Source organism: Bidens hawaiensis, unplaced genomic scaffold (genome assembly GCF_021521415.1).
Source record: "Bidens hawaiensis isolate Kalapana, Puna unplaced genomic scaffold, B.hawaiensis_p1.1 tig00022321_1, whole genome shotgun sequence".
NCBI lineage: Eukaryota > Viridiplantae > Streptophyta > Magnoliopsida > Asterales > Asteraceae > Bidens > Bidens hawaiensis.
Window position 1 is genome coordinate 86,833 of NW_027493473.1, and position 23,456 is coordinate 110,288.

The following is a 23,456-nucleotide window of genomic DNA, read 5'->3' on the forward strand; positions in this document are numbered from 1 at the left end:
ATAATATTTGAATAGTATATCAATTATGATATTGGATACAGACCGTAGTAATGATCCCTAAAACACAATGTTTACAATTTATTTAGCTAAAACGACACAATGATATTGGATACATACCAAAATAAAAACACACTTTCCGAACATGTTACGAAATTTTGAATATGAAAACATAAGAAATATGGGTATGTAGAAAAAAACCATCAAACCTTAACAAATATGAAGCGTATGTTCTAAATTGCAGAAGTTAATCTTGTTATTGTCGGGTTACATTGTTTCGTCATAAAAATGATGTCGGCCGATAATATGAAAGTAAAATGTTGATACTCAATATTATAGCATATGCAATAAACACACTATTGTTAGGGATGAACAAATGGTTACCAGTACTCATTTATTTATAACAATTATCGGAATCAATATTTTCGACACCGGTACCACCAAACTCATCCCTAATAGGCTCATACACATACCGAACCGGTACGATTTGCTCATTGTGGAAACTATCCAAGTACTCAAAACTTTTTATTTTAATTAACTCATTACTCATGTATTAAAACTATCATTTAAGTCACGTAAACATGCATCTACTGTAATGTATACAAACTTTAAATGAAAACATATCGAAATGACCATAGTTGTATCTAAGTAAGTAATAAGTATACACAATAATACACATGCTTTAAGTTGTGGAACTTATCATGGGCCAAGAACACCCAAACTCGTCAAGGTCGAACTTAATATGGGCTAAGAAAACCCAAGCAACTTTTAGCCCACTACCACATGTCCACGTTTAAACATGTCGTTTCTAACGTTGAAGAGGATGTTGATTCTATCATCTTCGGTTGTAGCTTCTTGATCGCCACATGGAATTAATTTTTCTCTTGGAATGGTCTCGTGTTCTCGTCTGATCGATTTTGGAAATTGGAAAACTATGAATAACTTAAATCTTCAAAATGGATACATGCTTCACTATGAAAATCAAACGAACTCAAATCTGTTTCGTATAATTGGAATGACAAATAGGTCTAAAATTAATAGTTTGAATTTGATTAATATGACGCTTTCATAAGGTAACTAGAGGTGCACAAAAAAACCCGAATCCGAAACCGAACCTGAAAAAGAAAACCGGAACCAGTTTTTCTTATACCCGGGTTTTTAATATCCGAACCCGAACCTGACTATATCCGTATGGTACGAATATGGTATGCATCCGGACCTGATTTTTACACGGTAATACCCGAAAACCAGAACTGGTTCCCGGAACCGGTTTTTTTTCAATACCTGAAACCGGGTTTTTCAAATACCCGATCTATACTCAAAATTATCCGAAAAATAACTGAAAAATACCCGAAAAATATCTCTAAAAAGTGCAGCCCCTAAAAAATTCCAATCTGTACCCCAAAAAAAACCCGAAAACCCCGAAAATATGGTTTTTTCAATGCCCGGAAATAGAGCATTCAAATACCCTGTTTTAAAATACCTGGTTTCATATCCGACCTAGGTATTACTAATACCTGATTTTCTAATGCCTGATCATACCCAAACCCGGTTCTATACCCGAACATGGGGTTTTCTAATATCCGATTTATGCACCTCAATGGTAACTTGAATAAACATTTGTGATTTTATGATATCATGCCGTTCAATTTTAAAGCAACTATTATTCTTTTGGTCTCCTTTTCCTTTTTTCCTTTCTTTTTCTTTTAATTATTTCAGAATCCAAAGCAAAAAAGACAGTTGAAAATCGAAAAGCAAGCCCACATCACATATACTAGGAATAGAGAGAGACAAATTACGATACCAATACTTTTTTATAAATTTGTTACAAATATTTGATTATCAACTATCTTACTCTTATAATATCTAGTTTTTGTGTATTAAAGTATTCATTTAGAAAAAAAAAAGATAAATAAATACAAGAAATTTGCCTACACATATACCGACATAGATTAAAAACAGATAATGATCTTTAGCTCAACTGGTATTGGCGAAGTAAACATTTAGATTGCAGACTGTAAAGTCTAAAGCTTGAATCCGATCTCAACCAGGTTTTTCCTGGAACATGAGATAGTGGACTTAGACATATTGTCTACAATAGTAGACGTATGTCTTTTATCATTTAGTTATCTTAAATAGCTAGGTCTATTCGTTAGTCGTTAGAAAAAAAAGAAAGATATAAAAATACATCCCAAATAAATATAACTTAAATATGACTAAAATTTAAGATAATTCGAACATGCGAGTTGAAAAACAAAAGGCCCAAGTGGAAGTATGAATGCATTGACAGTTGTACCGTACAAACATTATTCAATGGTGAGGACCGAAAGTGAGCAAATAGTTAGCTCCGGTGCAAGTGGTGACACTAGTGGGATCATCGTACGCATACGAATAAGCCCTCGGACAAGCCACCTTAAATATCCTCGAATACACCGTCGGTCTACACGTCTTCGGGTTCCCGTATCTCCCCGTACAACAAAACCTCGGAGAGTTAAACGCCGAACACGCACTCCTACACGCTACCACGCGCCTCTTGTCACTTGACCTCACTTGCAAACCAACCGGACACATCACATTTAAATCACTAACACATCCTGCATAACTGCATTTACCTAGGAAAAGAAGTAATTTAAACTTATAAGTGTAAAGTATAATAAAAGTAATATTTGTCGTTATTAAAAAAAATGTATTTACCCGTTCCCTTAAAGGGCATTATAGATAACGGAAGGTTGTAACCGTCGACCAGACTCACGTCATAAAAGTCTTGATCGGCGGTTAGAGTAATTTCTGCTAACGTCGCTGGCGGGGTGCCGCCAGCGCCGTTGCAGAAAAGTGAGCCGCCACAATCGCCAGTGGCGCATTTCCCTCGGCCAGAAGAGTCGAAGGAGCAGCCGACACGGCCCCAAAGACGGCCGGACCAAGCGGGTGGGAGGAAAAGTGTGTAGGATTTTTTGGCAGGAAGTTTGAAGCCGCCTCGGGCGATAATAGGGCGACCGGCGCTGGGCTGGATACCAGGCCAGACTGGATGGGTGCACTTGTTCACCATCATAATAGTTGTGGTGGAGACATGGTTAAAGGAAATGAGAAATAGGAAGATGATGGAGGTGGTGTGAAGGTGCATTGTTTTCATGGTTGAAGAGAATCAAATGTTTGTGGAAACTGAGAGAAAGTGATAAGGGACAATGAGGCTAGCTCAAACAACACTCGGCACTATCACACTACTTAATATCTTGGTTATAAAGGATGAGTTTAAACTAACGCGTCATAGGAGCTGTATGATACGAGGAAATGGTAATATGAACCATATGGTAGACGAAAAAAGGTCATACGATTAAGAGCAGTATGTGAGGTTAATCATGCGTCTCGTATGGTTTGTTACTTTGTTTGATTGATAAATAAATTATTGATATGACCATGACCACGGATGAAATAATACGGGCGGGCTCGTATAACCATTTTTCGTCTTATAATTGTATGAGGTGAAAAGTTTTAATGTGTATACTTGATTTGACATAATGTTGTTTGTATGCAATGATGGACCTAGTAGTTGAGAAGGGCCCCTTACATATCAGAACTTTTTTAAGTGTGTATCTAATCTTATATAATACTCAGGTAGCCTAAGAAGTCTTAAGAGCATCTACAATGCACATCTTCGGATCTATCTGGCACTACACGGGCCTAAGCCGAAAACACAACATCTGTTGTGGAGGCTTGTCTAAGAAGCCAAGTTTTGTGGTTGTAGACTACAAGCGGACGAAGGGGATGGGTCATAGTCTCACAAACACATATATATATATACCTTATACATACATATTTAATGATTTTAATAGGTTTTACGGATGGTTGTTATTGTGGAAAAAAACATGAGTTTTTAAGAAAAAAATTGAGTATTATGTGAAGCTAATGTGGCGGTTTGTGAACGTCTAACATGAAAAATTGCTCTAACACCGTATCTCAAGAAAAAAGATTATAAAGTTTTATAGATATAAATTACGTTGGTTGGGTTTTGGAAAATGAGCAATAATTGTCTTTTGTATATTGAAAAACATTTGTTTAGGAATGTTTCTAAGAATTATGTAGTGGCTAGGTAAAATATAAGCTCTTAAGAGAGTAATTTTACGGTCATTGAATTTCATTATGGATTTCTAATATCGAGTGACGTATTTTTATGTATTTATAGTTACACTCTATTTTATCATTATTTAAATGTGACTTGATCGAGCCAAATCAGTGACGGATCCAAAAATATTTGCCAGTGGGTGCAAAAAACGGTCAACACAGAACGGGTCAAGTCAAACTAAGACGGGTCAAATGAAATTACATTAAATAAACCACTTATAGAAATGTAAGCAATAAATTTCCCCAAAACACAATAACAAAATACATATTACCATATTACCGTTGATATAAACATTTGCATAATTGTTACGGCACAAAGCGCTCTTATGTGCAAATAAAAAAAATTATAAGTTAAACAATGTAGAATTATAAAAAAGAAATGATACTCTGAATACTATTATATTTTGGTCTAATTTTTATGATGGTATGATTAAACTAACAAAATATATCACATATTAATAACTAATTGATGAAGTTGTTAGACAATTAAATAATCTAAGCTTAATTGTTATTTTGTGAAAGAAAAACTATAATTGCGTTTGAAAAGTTGACTCGGAAAGTTGAGTTTGGGGCATTAAAAAACATGGATGAGGCACTTGGGGTCTTTAAACATAATATAGTAGAAGTTTATAGAAGAAAATACGAATTTGAGAGCTGACTCAATACTGAATCCGCCCCTGAGCCAAACCAACATTATTGTCTTTTATATATATTTACGAATGTTTTAGTACGCCGTTGCCTAACAACATTTTTTTTTATTGTCAGCCATTTAGTGCATTTGAAGTCGCATTTGAAGTCTCACCACTTTAAAAGGTAAAATCTTATTTGACTTTTTAGTTTTGACCATCATAAATTTTACCATCACATTTTGGATGATGTTTATTGAGTTGACCCTTAAATTTTTTTAAGAATGATTTGCTCTAATTAAGTAAGGGTTAGGCTAAATGTACTCCCTTGGCTGCTTGTCATACCCCCCCCCCCTCTTCCCTCTTGAAAAACCAACTTTCATATTAACCCTTGAAATCATATAATTACCAAATTAGCACAAAAGTAAGGATTTAATATTATGTTTTTTACAAGTTGCGTTTTCTTTTTATGATTTCGAGTTTACGGTTTTGGGTTTCGGTTTTAGGGTTCGGGTTTAGGGTTCGGTTTCGGGTTTAAGGTTTCGATTTTAGGGTTTTAGGGTTTAGGGCTCGGGTTTAGGGTTCGGTTTCGGGTTTAGGTTTTAGGGTTTTGGGTTTCAGGTTTCGGGTTTAGGGTTTAGGGTTTTTGGTTTGTTTTGTAAAAGATAAAGTGGTAAAATAAGGATATTATAAATACATATACTATTAAAATTTAAAAAAGATATTGTAAATATTTATAATATTAATATTAAAAAAATAAATTAATAGTAATACTTGATAGTTTTTAATTTGATATATGTAGTGGAGGTTATCAAATGAAGTAATGTTGTAGGGACTACTATGTATATAAATAATGTTAAGAGCTAATTGTAATTTATGTAATAAGTTCAGGGGAAAATATATTTAGTAAAAATGAAGTAAGAGGGGGTATGTTTAGCAACACCCTTAAATAAATAAAAAATTACAAGTCAACGTTTCTTAAGAATATTATTTCAGATTTATGGAATAAAGGGTGGTTATTGTTCCCTTTTAGAAAATCTAAAAAAGAAAACATGGCATGTGAAGGTAAATAGTAGATGTGTCATGATATGGGACATGTGTGTCTAAATTAAGGAAGACTTAAATTTTTATGATATCAATTTTGATTTTAAGGGTGTTTGTGTTTTTACCATCAGTGAGTTTTTAGGCGGGTGAGTTTCTTTGGAACTAAAGATAACTCGAAGGCGCTTAAGGGCTCCGTACGGCTGGGTTGGGTCAGTTGGCGGTGACCTCTTACCATTAAGTCACATCGTACGAAGTAACTATGCATTCTATATTTGTTGACCGTTCAAAAAATTGATGTGTCATGATATACCAAATAGATAGATAAAAGTTGAATAAAATTGTGATACGCCAAATGAATATCAACATACGATATACATCTTGAAAATCATAAAAAAAATACCGATGACGATTCCAATACTAATACGGTAGTGATTTTTTTGGTCAGAATTGAATTTGCGATAGTGTTTTATTTTGAATACAACTCCATTTTCAAAAAAAAAAATTACCAATATCTCGAGATAAAAAAATTAAACACAAAAACATATTAAGCTTTTTTAAAATTTAACGAACTTAAGTTAATAAGTTATCACAGTAAAATCAAATTGAATGAAACTCAAGCCGGTTCAAAATGTATATTACTTAAGATATAGAAGATGAAACATTAAACTTAAAAATAAAAAGTTACTATTTATTGCACTCTAAACCCTTGGATTTACTAATCTATAAGTTGTGACATACAATAGTAAAAGTTAAGCATACATGTAAAATTGGCCCGTTTTGAAAAGAATAGATAACAATAGGATTGTGAAAAAAAACTTGGCATATATTTAAAATATTGTTGTGTGTTTAATGAACAATAGAGGTTAAAATGAAGGTTGATTTAGAGGGAAGTTGTGTCGTATTGGATTGTACGAACATGTGACTGATGACAGTGGAAACGAGTGACATGCATCCAATAAACCAAAAGGGTGGCAGGGTGTTCATGTGACCCTCTTTTCTTCTGTCATCCACCTTTGATATTTTTCAACATCATTTTCAAGTACACATCACAAGTTTAGAAAAAAGTGTTGACCTCACATACATAGTTTATGCATGTATGATGTATCTTTTTTTTTCATGTAAACGAGATAAAACTAGACTAACTAAATGTCTGCGCAATGCGGTGGGGTGCGTGTTTAACTCGACATTGAATGCATAGTTATTGTCGGTACATCTAATGATAGTGCGCACGTAGACCAAAATTTGACGCGTAGCTTGTGCAAGGCCGGTTGCGTGTCACCGAAGTTTGAACACGCGTAACCGGACCAGAAAGCACGTTACCGAAATTAAAGCATGCTTAACCAATACCATGTGTGTAATTTATGCCGATAACCGGTGCGGGGCGCTGGGTTGAGCACTTACCAAGATTGGACTATGTGCGTTACGTGGTGTCGGGCACACGTTTATCGGCCCCGGTATATGTAAACAACAACATATGCGTAACGAATGACGAAAATCAAGAAGCAAATCTAAACTATACAATAATTTCAAATAAATCATTTTTTAAACCAACTTGTTTTTGGCCCCAAAACCGCTCCAACTCAACAACATTCTTACCTGGCCCCATTTTACTCGAACTTGTACCGACCCGAACCTTATTCACCCTTTTTTGTATCGACTCGTTGGACCCATATCTTGTTTTATAAATAACCTGGGCTAGCCAACTCAACATGTTGCCGGTTCTAAATGTTAATCACGTAACATTTTAATTTTTTAAAACTAAAAAACAATATCAATATCATACTTCAATTAAAAAGAATAAAATGCTCGTTTTTATAATGTATTTTTTTTAAAAAAAATAATAACGTGTGAAAAAGTTATGGCCCATTAAAAAGTCGTGAGATAGTTGGTTTTGAATTATGGGTAGGGGTGCAAACGAGCCGAGGCGAGCTCGACTAGTCTCGAGCTCGGCTCGTTTAACTTATACAGAGCTCGAGCTCGAGCTCAGCTCGTTTCGAGCTCTATTTTCAAAGCTCAAGCTCGGCTCGTGAATGGATTTTGAAGCTCGAGCTCGGCTCGGGCTCAGCTTGTTTACCATTTATCAATTATTTTTTTATATAATATAATTATTTTATATATTTTTTTCTATTATAATTTTATGTATAAAAGAAGAAGCACTGTATCAATAACATATGAAGTACCAACTACCCAAACATTGCGGCACTTTAGCTACAAACATTGCTGTATTTTAACTCCAAAAGGATAACATTATAACCCAAAACTGTGCAATAATTTAAACCAAAAACAGTGCATAAATTTATGCGAAAACAATGCATAATTTGGTCCTTAAAACTGCAACATTTAAACTCAAAACGGTGCAGAAATGAAACCATAATAATGCAGAATCTAACGTAATATAGTACCGAATTTTGATCCCTAACACTGCAGAATATATACATTACATTTCTCACTTCTTAGCGGGTCATGAAAACGCGTCAAATCTTCTTTATAAAACTTCACTTTTATAAAGCACACATCTTCATTGTGTATCAAGTATTATATCTCATATATACTGTTATTAATTATATATTCCATCTCTAAGCACTACTCACTCTGATTAAAAGTATTTCAAGATAACTGCTCGTTTTTTATATGTCTTCTTTTTAAAGATTATCACAACTCATTGTGAATATTACTTTTCTTCTTTATCACAACTCATTGTGATTATTACTATATCTTTCATAATTATATCATTAATTTATAAACAACCAATATAATAACACAAAACTGATTAATAAAATTTCATAATCGCAACTCATGTTTAACAGGTACTGTTCACCAAGTTGGTGGGGTCCAACCTGACATTTTCTATTCTAAACATGAACAGATGTATTGTTGTTGATTTACGTTCATGAACGTTCATTTATGTTCGTTTATTTACATTCACGAACGCTCGTTTATATATTTGTTAATATATGTTTGTTTAACACACTCTGACTTATAATTGTAAATCTTTAATGGTGTTAAAAATAGTTGGTAAGTAATTTTGGCATGATACTTCTGATTGTATGACATGATTTCAGGATCCGTGTCGTTTTCAGGTCCGTTCATACTCGTCAACCCATGAACGCCACCCTTTTTTAGAAATTTTTATGTAACTCTAAATTTATTAATATGAAACTACAACACCGCTATAGATCAATTTTAAGTTTTACAAAATTTTCACAAAATGGCTGGCGTTCACGGGTTGACGGGTACAGATCGACCAAAACACGACACAGATCCTAAAATCATGTCATACAATTTGTAGTATCATGCCCAAAATTAATTACCAACTGTTTTTGCCACCACTAAAGATCTACAATAAAAAATGAGACTATGTTTGATATTAATGGAAAAATTAAAATACCTTGATGGTTTCTGTATTTTCAGTCTCCTTAATAGCTGTTACCATATTCACCACCGCCTCCTTGGTGGTTACTATACCCTTTGCCACCTCGGTAGTTCCCATTCCCATACCTCCTGCCACCATCATGGTAACTGTACCACCATACCATTTTCCCCTTGATAGTTTATGTATTCATCACCACCTTGATAACCACCATACCTGTTCCAGCCATGACCTCTTACCCAGCCACAACCTTGACCATGGCCCCTAAGGTTACCACCATATGGCTCTACACATGCAAATAACACCTTTTCATCAATCAAAGAAAAAATGTAAAATTTATCCATTTTGACATGTTAACTAACTCACCTTTCACTGTATGTTTATGGTGTTTGTCTTGACTATTATCTCAAATAACAGTTGTACTATGGCTTTGATCTGTCCAATTAAACTGGAGCTTATAGTTGCAAAAGAATATATAAATTAAAAAAATGAAGAGAATCAAGAAGGCTTATAATCGTTGTCTTATTTGTTTAAATGCTTTAAAAGTAATCACTTACAAGTTAAGTTATAAAATTGACTCTAGTGAATTCTTGTTTAGCTCCTTCATTGACAAGGTAACGGAAATTCTTAACACTTGGCGCGTCATCACCATAATGTACCTTATTTAACAAAAAGTGAAACATAACACAAATTATTGGTGGCAAAAAAATAATAATAAATTTGAAGCTTATGGTACAAGACCCTCTTCATCCAGCTCACATACGTCAGCTGTGGAACTTATGGTAGTGTCTTGATGCCCATGAGGAAGGTTTCTCTATTTGAAATAAAAGCATATTATTACTTATGCACATGCGTCGTCGTCGTCGCTTATGCTTAAAAGCTGCTGATGCAAAAGAAAGTGCTTCTTGGTTCTGCAATTGCAAATGAAAAGTTAAAAGCAGAGTAAGAAGCTGCTACCGGTAAAAAGAAAACATGCATGTCCTTTTTGGAGAAATCCAAATGTGCTATTCTGGTTTAATTTAAATGGCAAATTCCAAAAATTATTTTGTATTACTTTTTTAATAAATATGCTTCATCATTGTTACATATTGTATATTTGCATATTCCAAAAAAGGAAAATAATAAGAATAACGTTAATAGGTCGGTACGTTTTAAACTGTCAATGTCAGGTTCCAGTCTCTCAGCCGGTTCAATTTTTTTTCTTTATTTTAGTTGGTTTAAACCAGTTTAGCAAATAGGTATTGTGAAACAGAACCTAGAACAACAAATTTGTATGAAAATTTATACAAGTTTCCACTTCTAGTTACCCAACTTGTTGACCGATAGCCCTCTATTTCGATGTAAGTTAAATCAATGACTATTTGATCAAGCTTGCCTCATATATGAATATGACCTCTAGTACCAACATCATTAAGTTCAATAAAAAGTACCTTCTACAGTTGAAATTCAGAGCTAATTTTGGAGACCTGAAAGGCGAAAGTATCACATGAACAAAAGACGAAATTTAATACTAGAAATTAAAGAAAAATTATAAATTGGGATCAGATTGCATATTATAAGAACTGAAAACCTAAATCGAAGATGTAATGAGAAAGGCACATACAGAAATTGATGAAAATTGGGTTGACTTACTATTACGGCTTCTTCATTAGCATTGATTACAACAAAAACGATCCATCTCCGCCATCGACATATATGCCTGCCACCATCCTGCCAACCACAAATCTGATTCCTCTCCAGAAATAAATGAGGATTTCACGATGGTTGTTAAAGAATCTTACAAACATGGGACATGGATGCAGGGGAAGATATTGGATAGAATTTGAGCGAAGAAGATAAATAGAAGAGATGTTGGCACTGGCAGATTGGAACGGAAAAACAGATTGTAGCGATGAAGATACTAACTTGTGGGATCAATCACAATAAAGAGTGAGAATTAGAAAACTTAACTGACGGGAACCTTTAGATGTTGGATAAAACTAGTCAATTTCAAGACATTTTGACAATTCAACAAGTTAACCTTTAGATGTTGTGTGTTTGGTAGTTCTATCTCTTACCATTTTCGATTTGTTAACTGGTGATTTGGATATGTTGGAGAAATAAAATGTATCTTTTTGGCGCAAAAGATTAATGGATTTAGTCGATAAAAAGAAATCTTAACCTTGGTTGGTTTTATCTAACATTATAAGTCATATAAATGATCTTTTGTAGCAGCGAAGCTCTTAACCTTTATATAACTCGTAGAAAAGCTTATTTAACTTGTTGAATAAGTTATACTGATCTTTTCATATAATAAAAAAAAAAGTAAAACATTATGTTATGATAAAAAGTTTTGACAAGTTTTATCAAACTATATTTGATTGAATGTAAAAGGTGTGAGTTTCAAAATAGTTGAGTACTTAATTAACAATCTCTAAAATCATAATCACTTTAAATAAAAGTACACTGATAGTATTTCTAGTATCTTAATCGTATACTTTCGAAAGAAATTTAAATCTAGTATGTATTTTCCGTCATGAAAACAATGTATCCAAAATTGACCAGCGTTTGCATTTTATATGTTGTACTATTGCAACATTTTTGGTGAAACGACACAATTCTTCATGAAAGAGTGTGCCAATTGATGGTTAATTCTAGTAATGTATTTTTATTAGTGGTAACTCAGTTATTCTTGATTAGGGGTGAGCAAACCTAACCGAATAATCTACAACTAACAAAATCGACCCAAACAAAAAATATACATAACCAATGGCCCTGTTTCTTACCATCGACCCCTTTGAGTGGTTCTAACAGCTCATTGTATGAATTCTTCTTGAGCACTCTTTATAAAGAAATAACTAGCATGCCAAATAATCATATAAATTGTCACAACACTTCATCAACTGTCGTTATATTGTTGTTCCTTACCATGCAACCCCCTCATACTGATGGATGGTTTTGCTAATAATAACTTAACTTTGGTTATTGTTGACGGTTGTATCATTTCAAAGGCTTCCAACCATGTACGCCATTTTCACTCATTCATTAGGGGCAATGGGGCTCTGTCTCTTGGTCGTGAGGTTTGTCGAAAATCAAATCAGTCTTGAACAAGTATGCTCCACACATTCTAATTCAAATCAATGTTTATTCTGATTTCATTTGGTCTCAAAAATTTAGTTAATTAAGATGACTTGATGACATAGATTCACTAACAAAAAGATGTGGTGTCTTAACCATGAATTAATTCCATTTTTATTCTTTCTTTTATATCTTAATATTTATATCTATCAACTAATTAACTTTGTTTACTCATTTTTTAATTTTAAAAGATAAAAGACATTTATAGATACTAGGAATAAGATTACATCTTAAGGTAACACACTGACATGGGAAACATAGTCCAAACTAAAGAAACACTATGTTTACATTAAAAGAAACTAACATACACTGTATTCTAATAATTTGCTCTCATGGAGCATAACTTATTCCTATTCATAAATAACAATCAGGAAACTAACTTTGTCTTCTCACCACCTTAACTTTGCAGGGAAATACTGAACAAAGCACAAATTAAAAATGAGGATCAACACACTTAATTCACAAACTTTGGGTAAAATAGTGGACTCACCTTTTCGATCAGAGACTCGTAGTACGGTTTCACTTTCTCAACATCCACCCGAACCTTGCTCTTGCTATACAAGTCATACTTGCTAAATGTGCATATTGCATAACCGATTAATATACTTGACTTGATTTAAGGAAAATATTATGGTAACAAGATGCTTACTTGAATATTTGAAGCCACTTTAGATTCTCGACATCTTCCTCGTTCATCAAGTGTTTATATGCGTCAGATCTGTGCAACGCTGTCGTCCCAACAATAACGAAAACAATTAATTAACAAATTTAATAAAACAAGTTCATCTTTCGAAAATCAAATTACCTCCATACCATAAAAGGAATGATATCTTATGATGAAAAGCCCGGCCGAAGGAAGAGTGGTTCCATTCTCCTTTGCAACCTAAGTAAATGAAGGTATAATAAATGTATAATGCATAAAAAAACTAAAAAGGGGCTATAACGAGTTGAGGGTCGATTAATACCAAGTACATGTAATCATCATGCCCCCATGACATCATAACCTTGTCGAGTCCACAACTTTCAGAGTAAATTCCATGCTTTGTATTGTAAGTCGGATTGTTGTAGTCGGGATTTTCCAAAAAGTACTGTTTTCAAAAACCCAAATCAACTTTACCAAATTGAAAACGAAACGAATAACAATCGATAAGTTTATTAAGAAATAGACCTTGTTATGAACAATTGATTGATCAAAAGCACACCCGACCGGAAATGTGTCACCTACAACAGCCCATTGAGGAAGTTCCCCAAAGCTAGGATGCAACAAAACCTTACCAAGATCTACACAACACTTTTCCATGTTAGGTACCATAAAAATTTAAAAGCTAAAAACATAACAATATAACATCATGACGTATTGACATTTTCTTGTTTTTGTATTCTAAGGTACCATGAATCAAGGCAGTCAAGTGAAGCCAATCTTGGTTACGATAATCTTTCCTAATCGCCTCAGCGGTTTGCAATAAGTGCTCGATCTGAGGCTCGTCTAGATCAGGATCGCTCTCATCGATCACTTGATTCAAGAGCTCACAACATTCCCAAATGCTCATCTCAACCTTGTCCAATTTTTCATACTCTGTTCTCATCTTTTTCACCTGATCCATATAGATCAAAATTCACCATCCAAATTCAATCTCAAAAAAGAAAAATTTTAAAAGTAAAAACAAAGCACCCACAAAATCAACTGTTTGATTGATGTGATTCACACGGTAAAAATTCTCCACTCCTTGTTGCCTTTCACTCTCCACATCATAATCCCTGTACAACAAACAACAAAGATCCAGATCAAAACACTATAATTTCCCAGGGTAGTTTTGGAAATAAATAATAATAATAATAATAATAATAACAATAAACCTAAAATTGTGGCCATAAGAATTTGTGTGTGGAATGCAAAATCCACCATCCAACACCAACTCTGTTTCTGCTTTGTTTTTTGTGATCTGCTCCTGACTTCCATTTTCTATCATCAAACGTGCATAATCACAAATCAAAAAACATAAAAACAAAATAAGTCAAATCCCATGATGATTTCTTATTTCTTATTGTGACATGCAATTTTAATTCCAAAACATTATTTACACGATCACAAAAAATCAATGTGTTGAACAATAATAATTACAGATAATAAATAACAAAAACGTGACAAACGCATATTAAAAAGAAGTGATGGTTACCATATTGGTGTTGATCGACAATAATAATAGTCATGATGATAATAAACCGGAATATATTATTATTATTATTATTATGATATAGGAATGATAATAATAATAATAATAATAATATGATGAGAAGTAATATTAGGGTGGTGAAATGTGAAGAAAGAAAGAGGGTATATATAGGGTGCCGGAAAGTCCTTACCTGAGAATTCAGACTCACCGAGTCCTTCCCTGAAAACTCTATTTCTTCCCACTCCTTCCTTGGCAAATTCAAATTATTATTATTTTATTAATTTTGAATACGAATAAATGGGATTCTGATTTTGCTGAGGTGGCAAGCGTTGCCCGTGAGTTATTATTTTATTTATTATTTTTGTTTTCGCTGTCAAGATTTTTGTTGGTGGCGGGGCCAACCATGACTCAGCTATGTGTTGGCATCAACTCACAGCCACTCGCTAATCTATTCTCACGCAACGCAACGTAACGTAACGTAACCTAACCTTAGGAATATCAAAACCACCACAATTTGTTTGTTCTAAAGGAAATCAATTCAATTCTTCCTATATTATCGTGTGTTTAGATCTTTAATTAGTGAGTATCTCTATCATGGGGAGACTCATGAGTATTATCTACGTATTAGTTAATCCCATACTGACACCTTATTTCTATTATTAGGTATCTATAAATCTTTGTGATACGTAGTATCCTACAACTTTTTTGTTCTTTTAATATAAAATAAATTAAACAATTAAATATAATTAAAATTAAAATTTTCATTAATATTAAAAAACATTACATAAATGAAAATCGGAAAAATAAAATACAACAGATCATACAAAAAAAATTAAAATACGAAAATTGAAACTAAATATTCTGTAATTGATCCTTTGGCCAATTATATTTTTTCGCAATTTCTCATTTGCGGCTATAGCGAATTTCTTTACCTCGTACTCTATTACCGTGTGGCCGAGTATACATCTTAAAGTCTCTATCATACGTCCCATTGGCGGCACTCTCGATGTATCTTCCTCTTTGGTTTGCTCGAAGAGATATTTGAAAATTTTGTGTGTTACTATCATTTGAAAAAAATTCATTTGAGTGAAAAATGGTAAAAGATTTGAGTGAATAAAAATAGTGAATGGTCGGTGCTATTTATGTGTAATAATAATGTTTAATAAATTAATTATTAATCTATTTTAATTCTCCAACTTTACAATAATGATAAAAAAATGAATCAATTTTATGTGGTAAACATTTTCGGAATGAATATATGGATCATACTCACATGGGGTGACAATATGTTACCACATGATTTAGTAGTCATGCACCTATATGAATCTCCCGTCCTCTCTAAACAAAATGTTCACTTCCAGTACCTATCACGTCAGTGTCACACTATATTTTGAGTTTTTTTTTCCTAAACTAGTGTTGTTGGAAAAACTATTTACCATTTTGATGTTTCTTGAAAAACATTTACTAATCTAGTGTTTTTCATTTGTTTTGTATTCATTTTTTGATTTTAAAAACATTTTAGAGTCTTTTATTATTATTTTTATTTAGTTAATCTATTATCTAATTTCTATTCTTTTTTACATACTACGTGTATATTTTTATCCGATAATTAATTATCTTTTTACATGCTACTAATATATATTGTCATCCAATAATTCATTATCGTCATATTTATTTTTATTTTCATTGCAAATAATCTTTGTTTAACCTTTTAACTAATTCCTTATAAATATTTTCTCTTGATTTCTTGTTTTTTACTTAACATTTTTACAAATATTTTTTAGATAATAGATATAAGCTGAATTTGTAGGGAATAGCCGTCGTAATGATTGGGTTTTACCAACACTTTGGTTTTATTGATTTTTATTGTTATTTTTTAAATATGTTAAGTTTAAAAAATTATCTTTTGAATTTAGTTTCTGCACCGTAACGAGCCTAACCGGTATTGAACGAATTCACGTCGAATAGTCGTCGCAACGCTTGGGTTTTGCCATCACTTGAGTTCCGGTGTCGTAACAAAATTAATCGATAGAACACTTTATCGAATTTTGTTTTAAATATGTTTTTTAAAAAAATGTGTTTTTGGCTTTAGTGTCGGTAGTGTAACGAACTAACTGATATTGATCGGATTTAACTCGCTTTATTTATAATTGTTGAGACCGGTAGTGACTTGATTTTGTTTGGCATTCTTTATTTTTGTCCTTTTTGGATATTTATTAGGTAGCGACTCGACTATTGAATATCATATTTTCGATCATATTTGACTTTTAGTTGGTCAAGTCGTAATATTTGATTATTTTTGTAATGCTTCTTATTTCATGTTGAGCTTATAATGGCCCTTAGGTTTTCAATTTGACAATGGTTGATAATTTTTTTTTAAATACAGTTAGTAACCCGTTTGTAAAAAATAAAAAAGGTTGATTGATAAAAATATATATAAAAAGGTAGATACAAATTTGACTGGATACAATTATCTAAAAAATATGATTAAAAAATAGATAATAGAATAAGTAAATAGAAAAATTAAAAAGACTCTAAAATGTTGGTTTAAAAGCAAAAGATAAATACAAAACAAATGAAAAACACTAGATTGGTAAATATTTTTCATTGACATACATGCTAGATAAAAGATTACGCCTATAGTTATGTCATATGTAAATCATCTGCCACATACCGTTCTTTCATCCCATCACTCATCTTGAAAATTATGTGTATGCGAAGAACAAATATAAATAAGATAAAAGACACAAACTAATAACATGTAATTGAAGTTAATACGTGACTATAGATTCATAATGATAATAACGCAATTTCCTATGACATAAACCTACATGCAATGAGGTTAAAGTCATATGCGAATATAATAATACACAATCAAACAATTCTCTACGTTTATGTCGCCCATGTGCTGGCATGGTAAATCCACTGGGCGGATTTTGATAGGATGGTTCTATTCATACTCGTTAGTCATTAGGTCCTGCAGTATGGATACCACTTTCTTGGCACTGATAGCTTTGATCTGACAGCAGTAACGACAACAAATACCGTTCATTTGTTGAGTTTGCCGGTAATTTGATATCACTTACGAGTATCTTCACGCATTGATGAAGGTTTACTTATAAAAAATTAGTTATTAATGTTATTCAACGACTTTAAAATAATATGTTTTAATCAATCCTATAAATACCCATAATATATTACCATTTTTTACACACCAAAAAACTTCGTATTCAATCTTTTCATACATTCTCATGGACTGAAGAAACACTAAGTGACCCCGGGCAGATTACGGATAATCTGGGGGTTAAATAGATGTTTCCCACGAGGGATTAGGTCCGGCAAAGATGGTTGTTCTTCAGATGACCTGCAAAACAGACACCGTGAGCTCGTCACTGAGAAGGGGGGGGGGGGTACCTCCTTGTGACCACCCTCCGGCGTGAGAATCAGACTAGATTGCTCTTGAATATAAGTGTATATTAAGAGAAATGACTAGAGCAGATATGATGGTATGAGATAAGATGATATGATAAGATGATAGTACCGTTCCAAGGTGTTGGAGTATTTATAGCCGAAGGTAGGTTTCCAAGCAGGTACAGCCGGCTGAATAGTATTCCTGTTCTACCAACTGTGTGCTACGCACGTGCCATGCTGGTGGTTGGTGGGTAGGCAGCAGCTGATAGTGACCAGGCCGGCTGTGTACTATTCCTTTCCCACCAACTGCAGGCTATGCACGTGCTACGAGAGGGGTTGGTGAGTAGGCAGCGGCTGATAGTGACAGGGGTTGGTGAGTAGGCAGCGGCTGATAGTGACCAGGCCGGCTGTGTACTATTCCTTTATCACAGTGAGCTGTCGCAGCTTTGGTCAGATCTTTTGTCCATACCTTGGCAGGTACAGTACAAAAGATCCTCCAGTAATGTACGGACTGGCTCATTTGGGCGGGAGTATTCCCGGCTTGCTCATTCCCTCTTCAGGTGACATTACTGAATTATTTGAGAGTTAGTGCCTTGTGCGTGTAGCCTTGCTGTGCGGGTAGCCTTCCCTGATGGCTAGTATCCGTAGCTGCGGGAACAGGCGGAGTACGTCGACCATTGGGAGGCGTTTCCTGCGGGAGCAGCTAGCGTACTGCGCGTAAGGACGCCGCGTCTCTGAGCATGGTTGGTCCTGCGGATCCAGTTGGTCTTTGCGCAGACGTCTCTTTTAAGGAGTCTTGCGAGTTCAACTGCGCAGACGTCCCTCTTCGAGGTGAGTCTTGCGGGTCCAACTGCGCAGACGTCCCTGTTTAAGGTGAGTCTTGCGGGTCCAACCGCGCAGACGTCCCTGTTGAAGGTGAATCTTGCGGGTCCAACTGGGCTCTGCTGGGACCTACCTCTTCAAGTCCCCCCATTCCAATGTTCTTCTCATGAATTGTTAATAAGTGAGGTGAACTTTTGGACTTAAGCAAGGGGTTTTGAAAAGGGTTTAGTTTTAAGGTTTTCCATGGGGATTCTTCCCGCGGAAGTCCTAAAGTCACGCAGAATTTCCCACTGTTCTGCTTGATCTTTGGGTATGATGCGGGTAGGTGTGTAACCTCCTCGCAAGTCGGGAGCGTTGAGTTTCACTTGTGTAGATTCTCCACGGGGTTTTGGTAGTTATAAACATAGTGATCAATTATGTTAAACAACCAATTCCATCTTGGAGCTTCCAACTATCTAGTTCTCATCGTTCCCGCTATGCGGGGATGTTATATCCCTTTCCGCAAGCATGGCCCAGAAGATCCTTCTTGGTTTCAATTCCCTGCGGAGTGCTAAGTATGTGAAGGGTTTCGCCTTAACACTGTACCCGCACTCGTCTTATAGTTACTTTACTTCCAGGGTATTCCTGGCTTCAATTCCCTGCGGGTGCTAAGTATGTGAAGGGTTTTGCCTTGACACTGTACCCGCACCCGTCTTATAGTTACTTGGTTGCCGAGGTATTCTTGGCTTCAATTCCCTGCAGGTGCTAAGTATGTGAAGGGTTTTGCCTTGACACTGCACCCGCACCTGTCTTATAGTTACTTGGTTGCCAAGGTAAGGGGTATGGTCCCGCTTACTTTTGAATCTTTTTGATTTGCGTTATAAACGTTATATGACTTGCTCATGCATATTATTGCTTAATTTGGCACTTGTTTTGCCGCATAAACAATATATGATTCGCTCGTGCATACTTTAGTTTAACTTAGCAGTTAACCGTTCGACGCGCGGTTGTCAATAGGTTAGTGTTTAGTTTCCTCTATCATGATTGTGCGGGTAGGACCGTCACTTTCATTTAGTGGGATGACCAATCTTCACCTATAACTGACCTGCGTGAAGGTTTGCCGTTTTTTGTGTTTATGCGGGTTTTGCCGCCGTCCACACGCAACGACTTCCCCACTTATTTATGCGGTGAATACCGGCATATCAGTGTTTTGAATAAGTTAAACCTTTCGACGCGCGGTTGTCGATAGGTTAATGTTCAGTTTCCTCTATCATGATTGTGCGGATAGGACCGGCACTTTCATTTAGTGGGATGACCGAACTTCACCTATGACTGACCTGCGTGAAGGTTGTCCTTATCTGTTAGAAATTTTTATCGTTTTTTGTGCTTATGCGAGTTTTGCCGCCGTCCACACGCAACGATTTCTTTTCACACTTATTTATGCGGTGAATACCGGCATATCAGTGTAAGACCATCAGCGTCAATGTGATAAGGAGAATCATTTCCATTAGAAGTGGCTCTGGGCATTTTCTTTACAAGTTTAGAATTGATCTACATGCAACCTGTGTAATTGAACTCCCTTCCCTGTTCTTGGGATGGGGGTGTCATCGAGCCTTTCGAGCCGACATGCACCTGGTTCGGAATCTCGTTGTTTACGCAGTATGTAGGCTCCAACATTGAAGCTGCAGTTTCATTCGTGTTTTCCCCAACTGGGGTTCTACACGCATTAGCCTGCTCAGCGTTCATTACGCCACGAGGTGCGTGAGCGTCCCATCTCTGACAAATGCTCCGACGACGTCTCTCCAACTGGGCATCGGGGAATCCCAGTGATAGATTGTTTACTGCACTTGCCCCGGCTTGGGTAACCGGGGTAGTGTTCGTAAAATTTGTGTAACCGGCTTGTCCCGGATTGTTTACTGCACTTGCCCCGGCTTGGGTAACCGGGGTAGTGTTCGTAAAAATTGTATACTCGCCGGTGTTCCCCCCAATAGCTGGGGTTGTGGTTACCGGGGTTTCTTGGTCACTCACTGGCCTTGGGACCAGAGTAACTTTAACCATCTTTCCAGAAGTTTTGAAAAAAACTGAAAAAGAATTAGTTCTAACTTTTATGCACGGATGACGCCAATGAAGAAACACTAAGTGACCCCGGGCAGATTACGGATAATCTGGGGGTTAAGTAGATGTTTCCCACGAGGGATTAGGTCCGGCAAAGATGGTTGTTCTTCAGATGACCTGCAAAACAGACACCGTGAGCTCGTCACTGAGAAGGGGGGGGGGGGTACCTCCTTGTGACCACCCTCCGGCGTGAGAATCAGACTAGATTGCTCTTGAATATAAGTGTATATTAAGAGAAATGACTAGAGCAGATATGATGGTATGAGATAAGATGATATGATAAGATGATAATACCGTTCCAAGGTGTTGGAGTATTATAGCCGAAGGTAGGTTTCCAAGCAGGTACAGCCGGCTGAATAGTATTCCTGTTCTACTAACTATGTGCTACGCACGTGCCATGCTGGTGGTTGGTGGGTAGGCAGCGGCTGATAGTGACCAGGCCGGCTGTGTACTATTCCTTTTCCACCAACTGCAGGCTATGCACGTGCTACGACAGGGGTTGGTGAGTAGGCAGCGGCTGATAGTGACAGGGGTTGGTGAGTAGGCAGCGGCTGATAGTAACCAGGCCGGCTGTGTACTATTCCTTTATCACAGTGAGCTGTCGCAGCTTTGGTCAGATCTTTTGTCCATACCTTGGCAGGTACAGTACAAAAGATCCTCCAGTAATGTACGGACTGGCTCATTTGGGCGGGAGTATTCCCGGCTTGCTCATTCCCTCTTCAGGTGACATTACTGAATTATTTGAGAGTTAGTGCCTTGTGCGTGTAGCCTTGCTGTGCGGGTAGCCTTCCCTGATGGCTAGTATCCGTAGCTGCGGGAACAGGCGGAGTACGTCGACCATTGGGAGGCGTTTCCTGCGGGAGCAGCTAGCGTACTGCGCGTAAGGACGTCGCGTCTCTGAGCATGGTTGGTCCTGCGGATCCAGTTGGTCTTTGCGCAGACGTCTCTTTTAAGGAGTCTTGCGAGTCCAACTGCGCAGACGTCCCTGTTGAAGGTGAGTCTTGCGGGTCCAACCGCGCAGACGTCCCTGTTGAAGGTGAGTCTTGCAGGTCCAACTGGGCTCTGCTGGGACCATTTTTTACACACCAAAAAACTTGGTATTCAATCTTTTCATACATTCTCATGGACCTAACCTAACCCAACCCAACCAGAAAAGCCATTCCAACCAAAGGGTAACGACTGCAATTCAAATATCCATATTGGGTGCAAGTCCCGTCATTTGAATAAATATGACTACCTGATTCGCACCCACTACCCACTTTGCAAGATTTTTATTTTTATTTATTTATAAGGTAGAGGGACTAGAGAGCAGGTGGGAATAATGTATTTATTTAATTAAATGAATGAGTGCAAAGAAGAGTGAAATATAATAAACACCGGTAAATATTTTTCAAGAAATATTAAAATGGTAAATAGTTTTTTCATTAATACTAGTTTAGGAAAAAACCTTCTTATATTAATAACTACTTTTTATTGGGTAATCATGAATCATAACTTTTTAACAACTTATTAGGTATACCTGTCCAAAGTCTTGTTAGAAGTGTTATTTTCTATATATAAAAATGTTTACTTAATTCTTAAAGTATTATTAATCAAATAAGGTACCATATTTATAAAATGATAATTTGAACTTGATATGGGATCGAAAAGTATGAAACCCAACTTAAGTTTACGATTAATACTTTATGCATACAATATGGATGATCATGAGGTCGTCATACATGTTTCGTGTACAGTGTAAACCTTTCATTTACTTGTTTTATTTTTGAGAATAGTACTGTACAAAATGTTTTAATTTTCTTAAATTTTGTACATTTAAAAAAGGTTATATTCCTTATCCAACATTTACAAGAACACGTGAACGTGCAAACACACACCCATGCACGACACTCATCAAAACACAAACAATAAAACACATAGTATTTGTCGGTCAATGAGCTTTAGCCCAACTGACGTTGAAATGGAAGTGAATGTTTAGGATGGGGATCGTAAGGTCTCAAGTTTAAATCCGATTTTAATAGGTTTTACTGTAGTGAGCTTTTGGGTGACGGGTTTTCTCCAAAATATGAGATGATGAACTTGGACTACCCAACATTTTTGCGTTTGCAAGCTCACTTACTAGACTTTATTCGTTGTTTAAAGAAAAGAAAAAGAAAGTTTATTTGTCACACAATTTAAGGTGGATGGGCCAGGTGATGTGTAATATAGTCAAGAGGGTGGCTGTCAGTCTCTCACTTGCTCGCTTTGTATTTATTAGGCGGACCGACGATATTTGTTACTGTTTTCCACGTGTTTCACCAGCCACCCTCCGATTTTCGGTTTCATGATTTTAACGGATCTTTCCGGGTCAGTTAAACAACGTTGGATCTATCTAAATCTCACACTTTATTTGTACGAATTGTTCCAGAACACATTATGTCGTAGGAGAATTTGCTATTAAGATTTAAAATCAAGGAACATTAAAATTTGTAACAAATAAGCACATTCATAAAATTAAGGATTAAAACTCACCTATGTTATAAAATAACACAAAATTTTATATTTTTCGTTAAAAAGAGCGAGTCATTTATTTAAAACAAACACAATCTTTCATACTGTTTTAACTGATGCTATATGATTACAAAAGTATTCAATGATCTAACAAACATTTGAAAACTGGAGAAGCAAAAACCGCACCGTATT

General features: G+C 35.6%; 2 protein-coding genes across 2 annotated transcripts; both read right to left on the minus strand.

Moving 5' to 3' along the window:
- Positions 1 to 2,168: 2,168 nt before the first annotated feature.
- On the minus strand, positions 2,169 to 3,431 carry LOC143565335 (thaumatin-like protein). Its single transcript, XM_077052329.1, has 2 exons — positions 2,692 to 3,431; positions 2,169 to 2,609 (listed from the first exon to the last, which is right to left on the minus strand). Exons 1-2 carry the CDS (start codon positions 3,125 to 3,127, stop codon positions 2,308 to 2,310), a joined length of 738 nt encoding a protein of 245 aa, XP_076908444.1. The 5' UTR covers positions 3,128 to 3,431; the 3' UTR covers positions 2,169 to 2,307.
- A 9,100-nt stretch (positions 3,432 to 12,531) lies between these two features.
- Positions 12,532 to 14,499, minus strand: LOC143565336 (inositol oxygenase 1-like). The gene is made up of 10 exons (XM_077052330.1): positions 14,451 to 14,499; positions 14,131 to 14,236; positions 13,950 to 14,031; positions 13,664 to 13,868; positions 13,442 to 13,554; positions 13,239 to 13,361; positions 13,087 to 13,156; positions 12,923 to 13,001; positions 12,764 to 12,845; positions 12,532 to 12,689 (listed from the first exon to the last, which is right to left on the minus strand). The coding sequence occupies exons 1-10, from the start codon at positions 14,482 to 14,484 to the stop codon at positions 12,663 to 12,665; spliced, it is 921 nt and encodes a 306-aa protein (XP_076908445.1). The 5' UTR covers positions 14,485 to 14,499; the 3' UTR covers positions 12,532 to 12,662.
- Positions 14,500 to 23,456: the final 8,957 nt, after the last annotated feature.

Coding starts and splice junctions, on each gene's coding strand:
- LOC143565335 (XM_077052329.1), bottom strand. CDS start 3,127: ATGAAAACAATGCACCTTCACACCACCTCCATCATCTTCCTATTTCTC. Junction 2,610..2,691: donor AATGCCCTTTAAGGGAACGG/GTAAATACATTT, acceptor TTCTTTTCCTAG/GTAAATGCAGTTATGCAGGA.
- LOC143565336 (XM_077052330.1), bottom strand. CDS start 14,484: ATGACTATTATTATTGTCGATCAACACCAATATG. Junction 13,869..13,949: donor TCAATCAAACAGTTGATTTT/GTGGGTGCTTTG, acceptor TATATGGATCAG/GTGAAAAAGATGAGAACAGA. Junction 12,690..12,763: donor ACGAGTCTCTGATCGAAAAG/GTGAGTCCACTA, acceptor TGCTTTGTTCAG/TATTTCCCTGCAAAGTTAAG.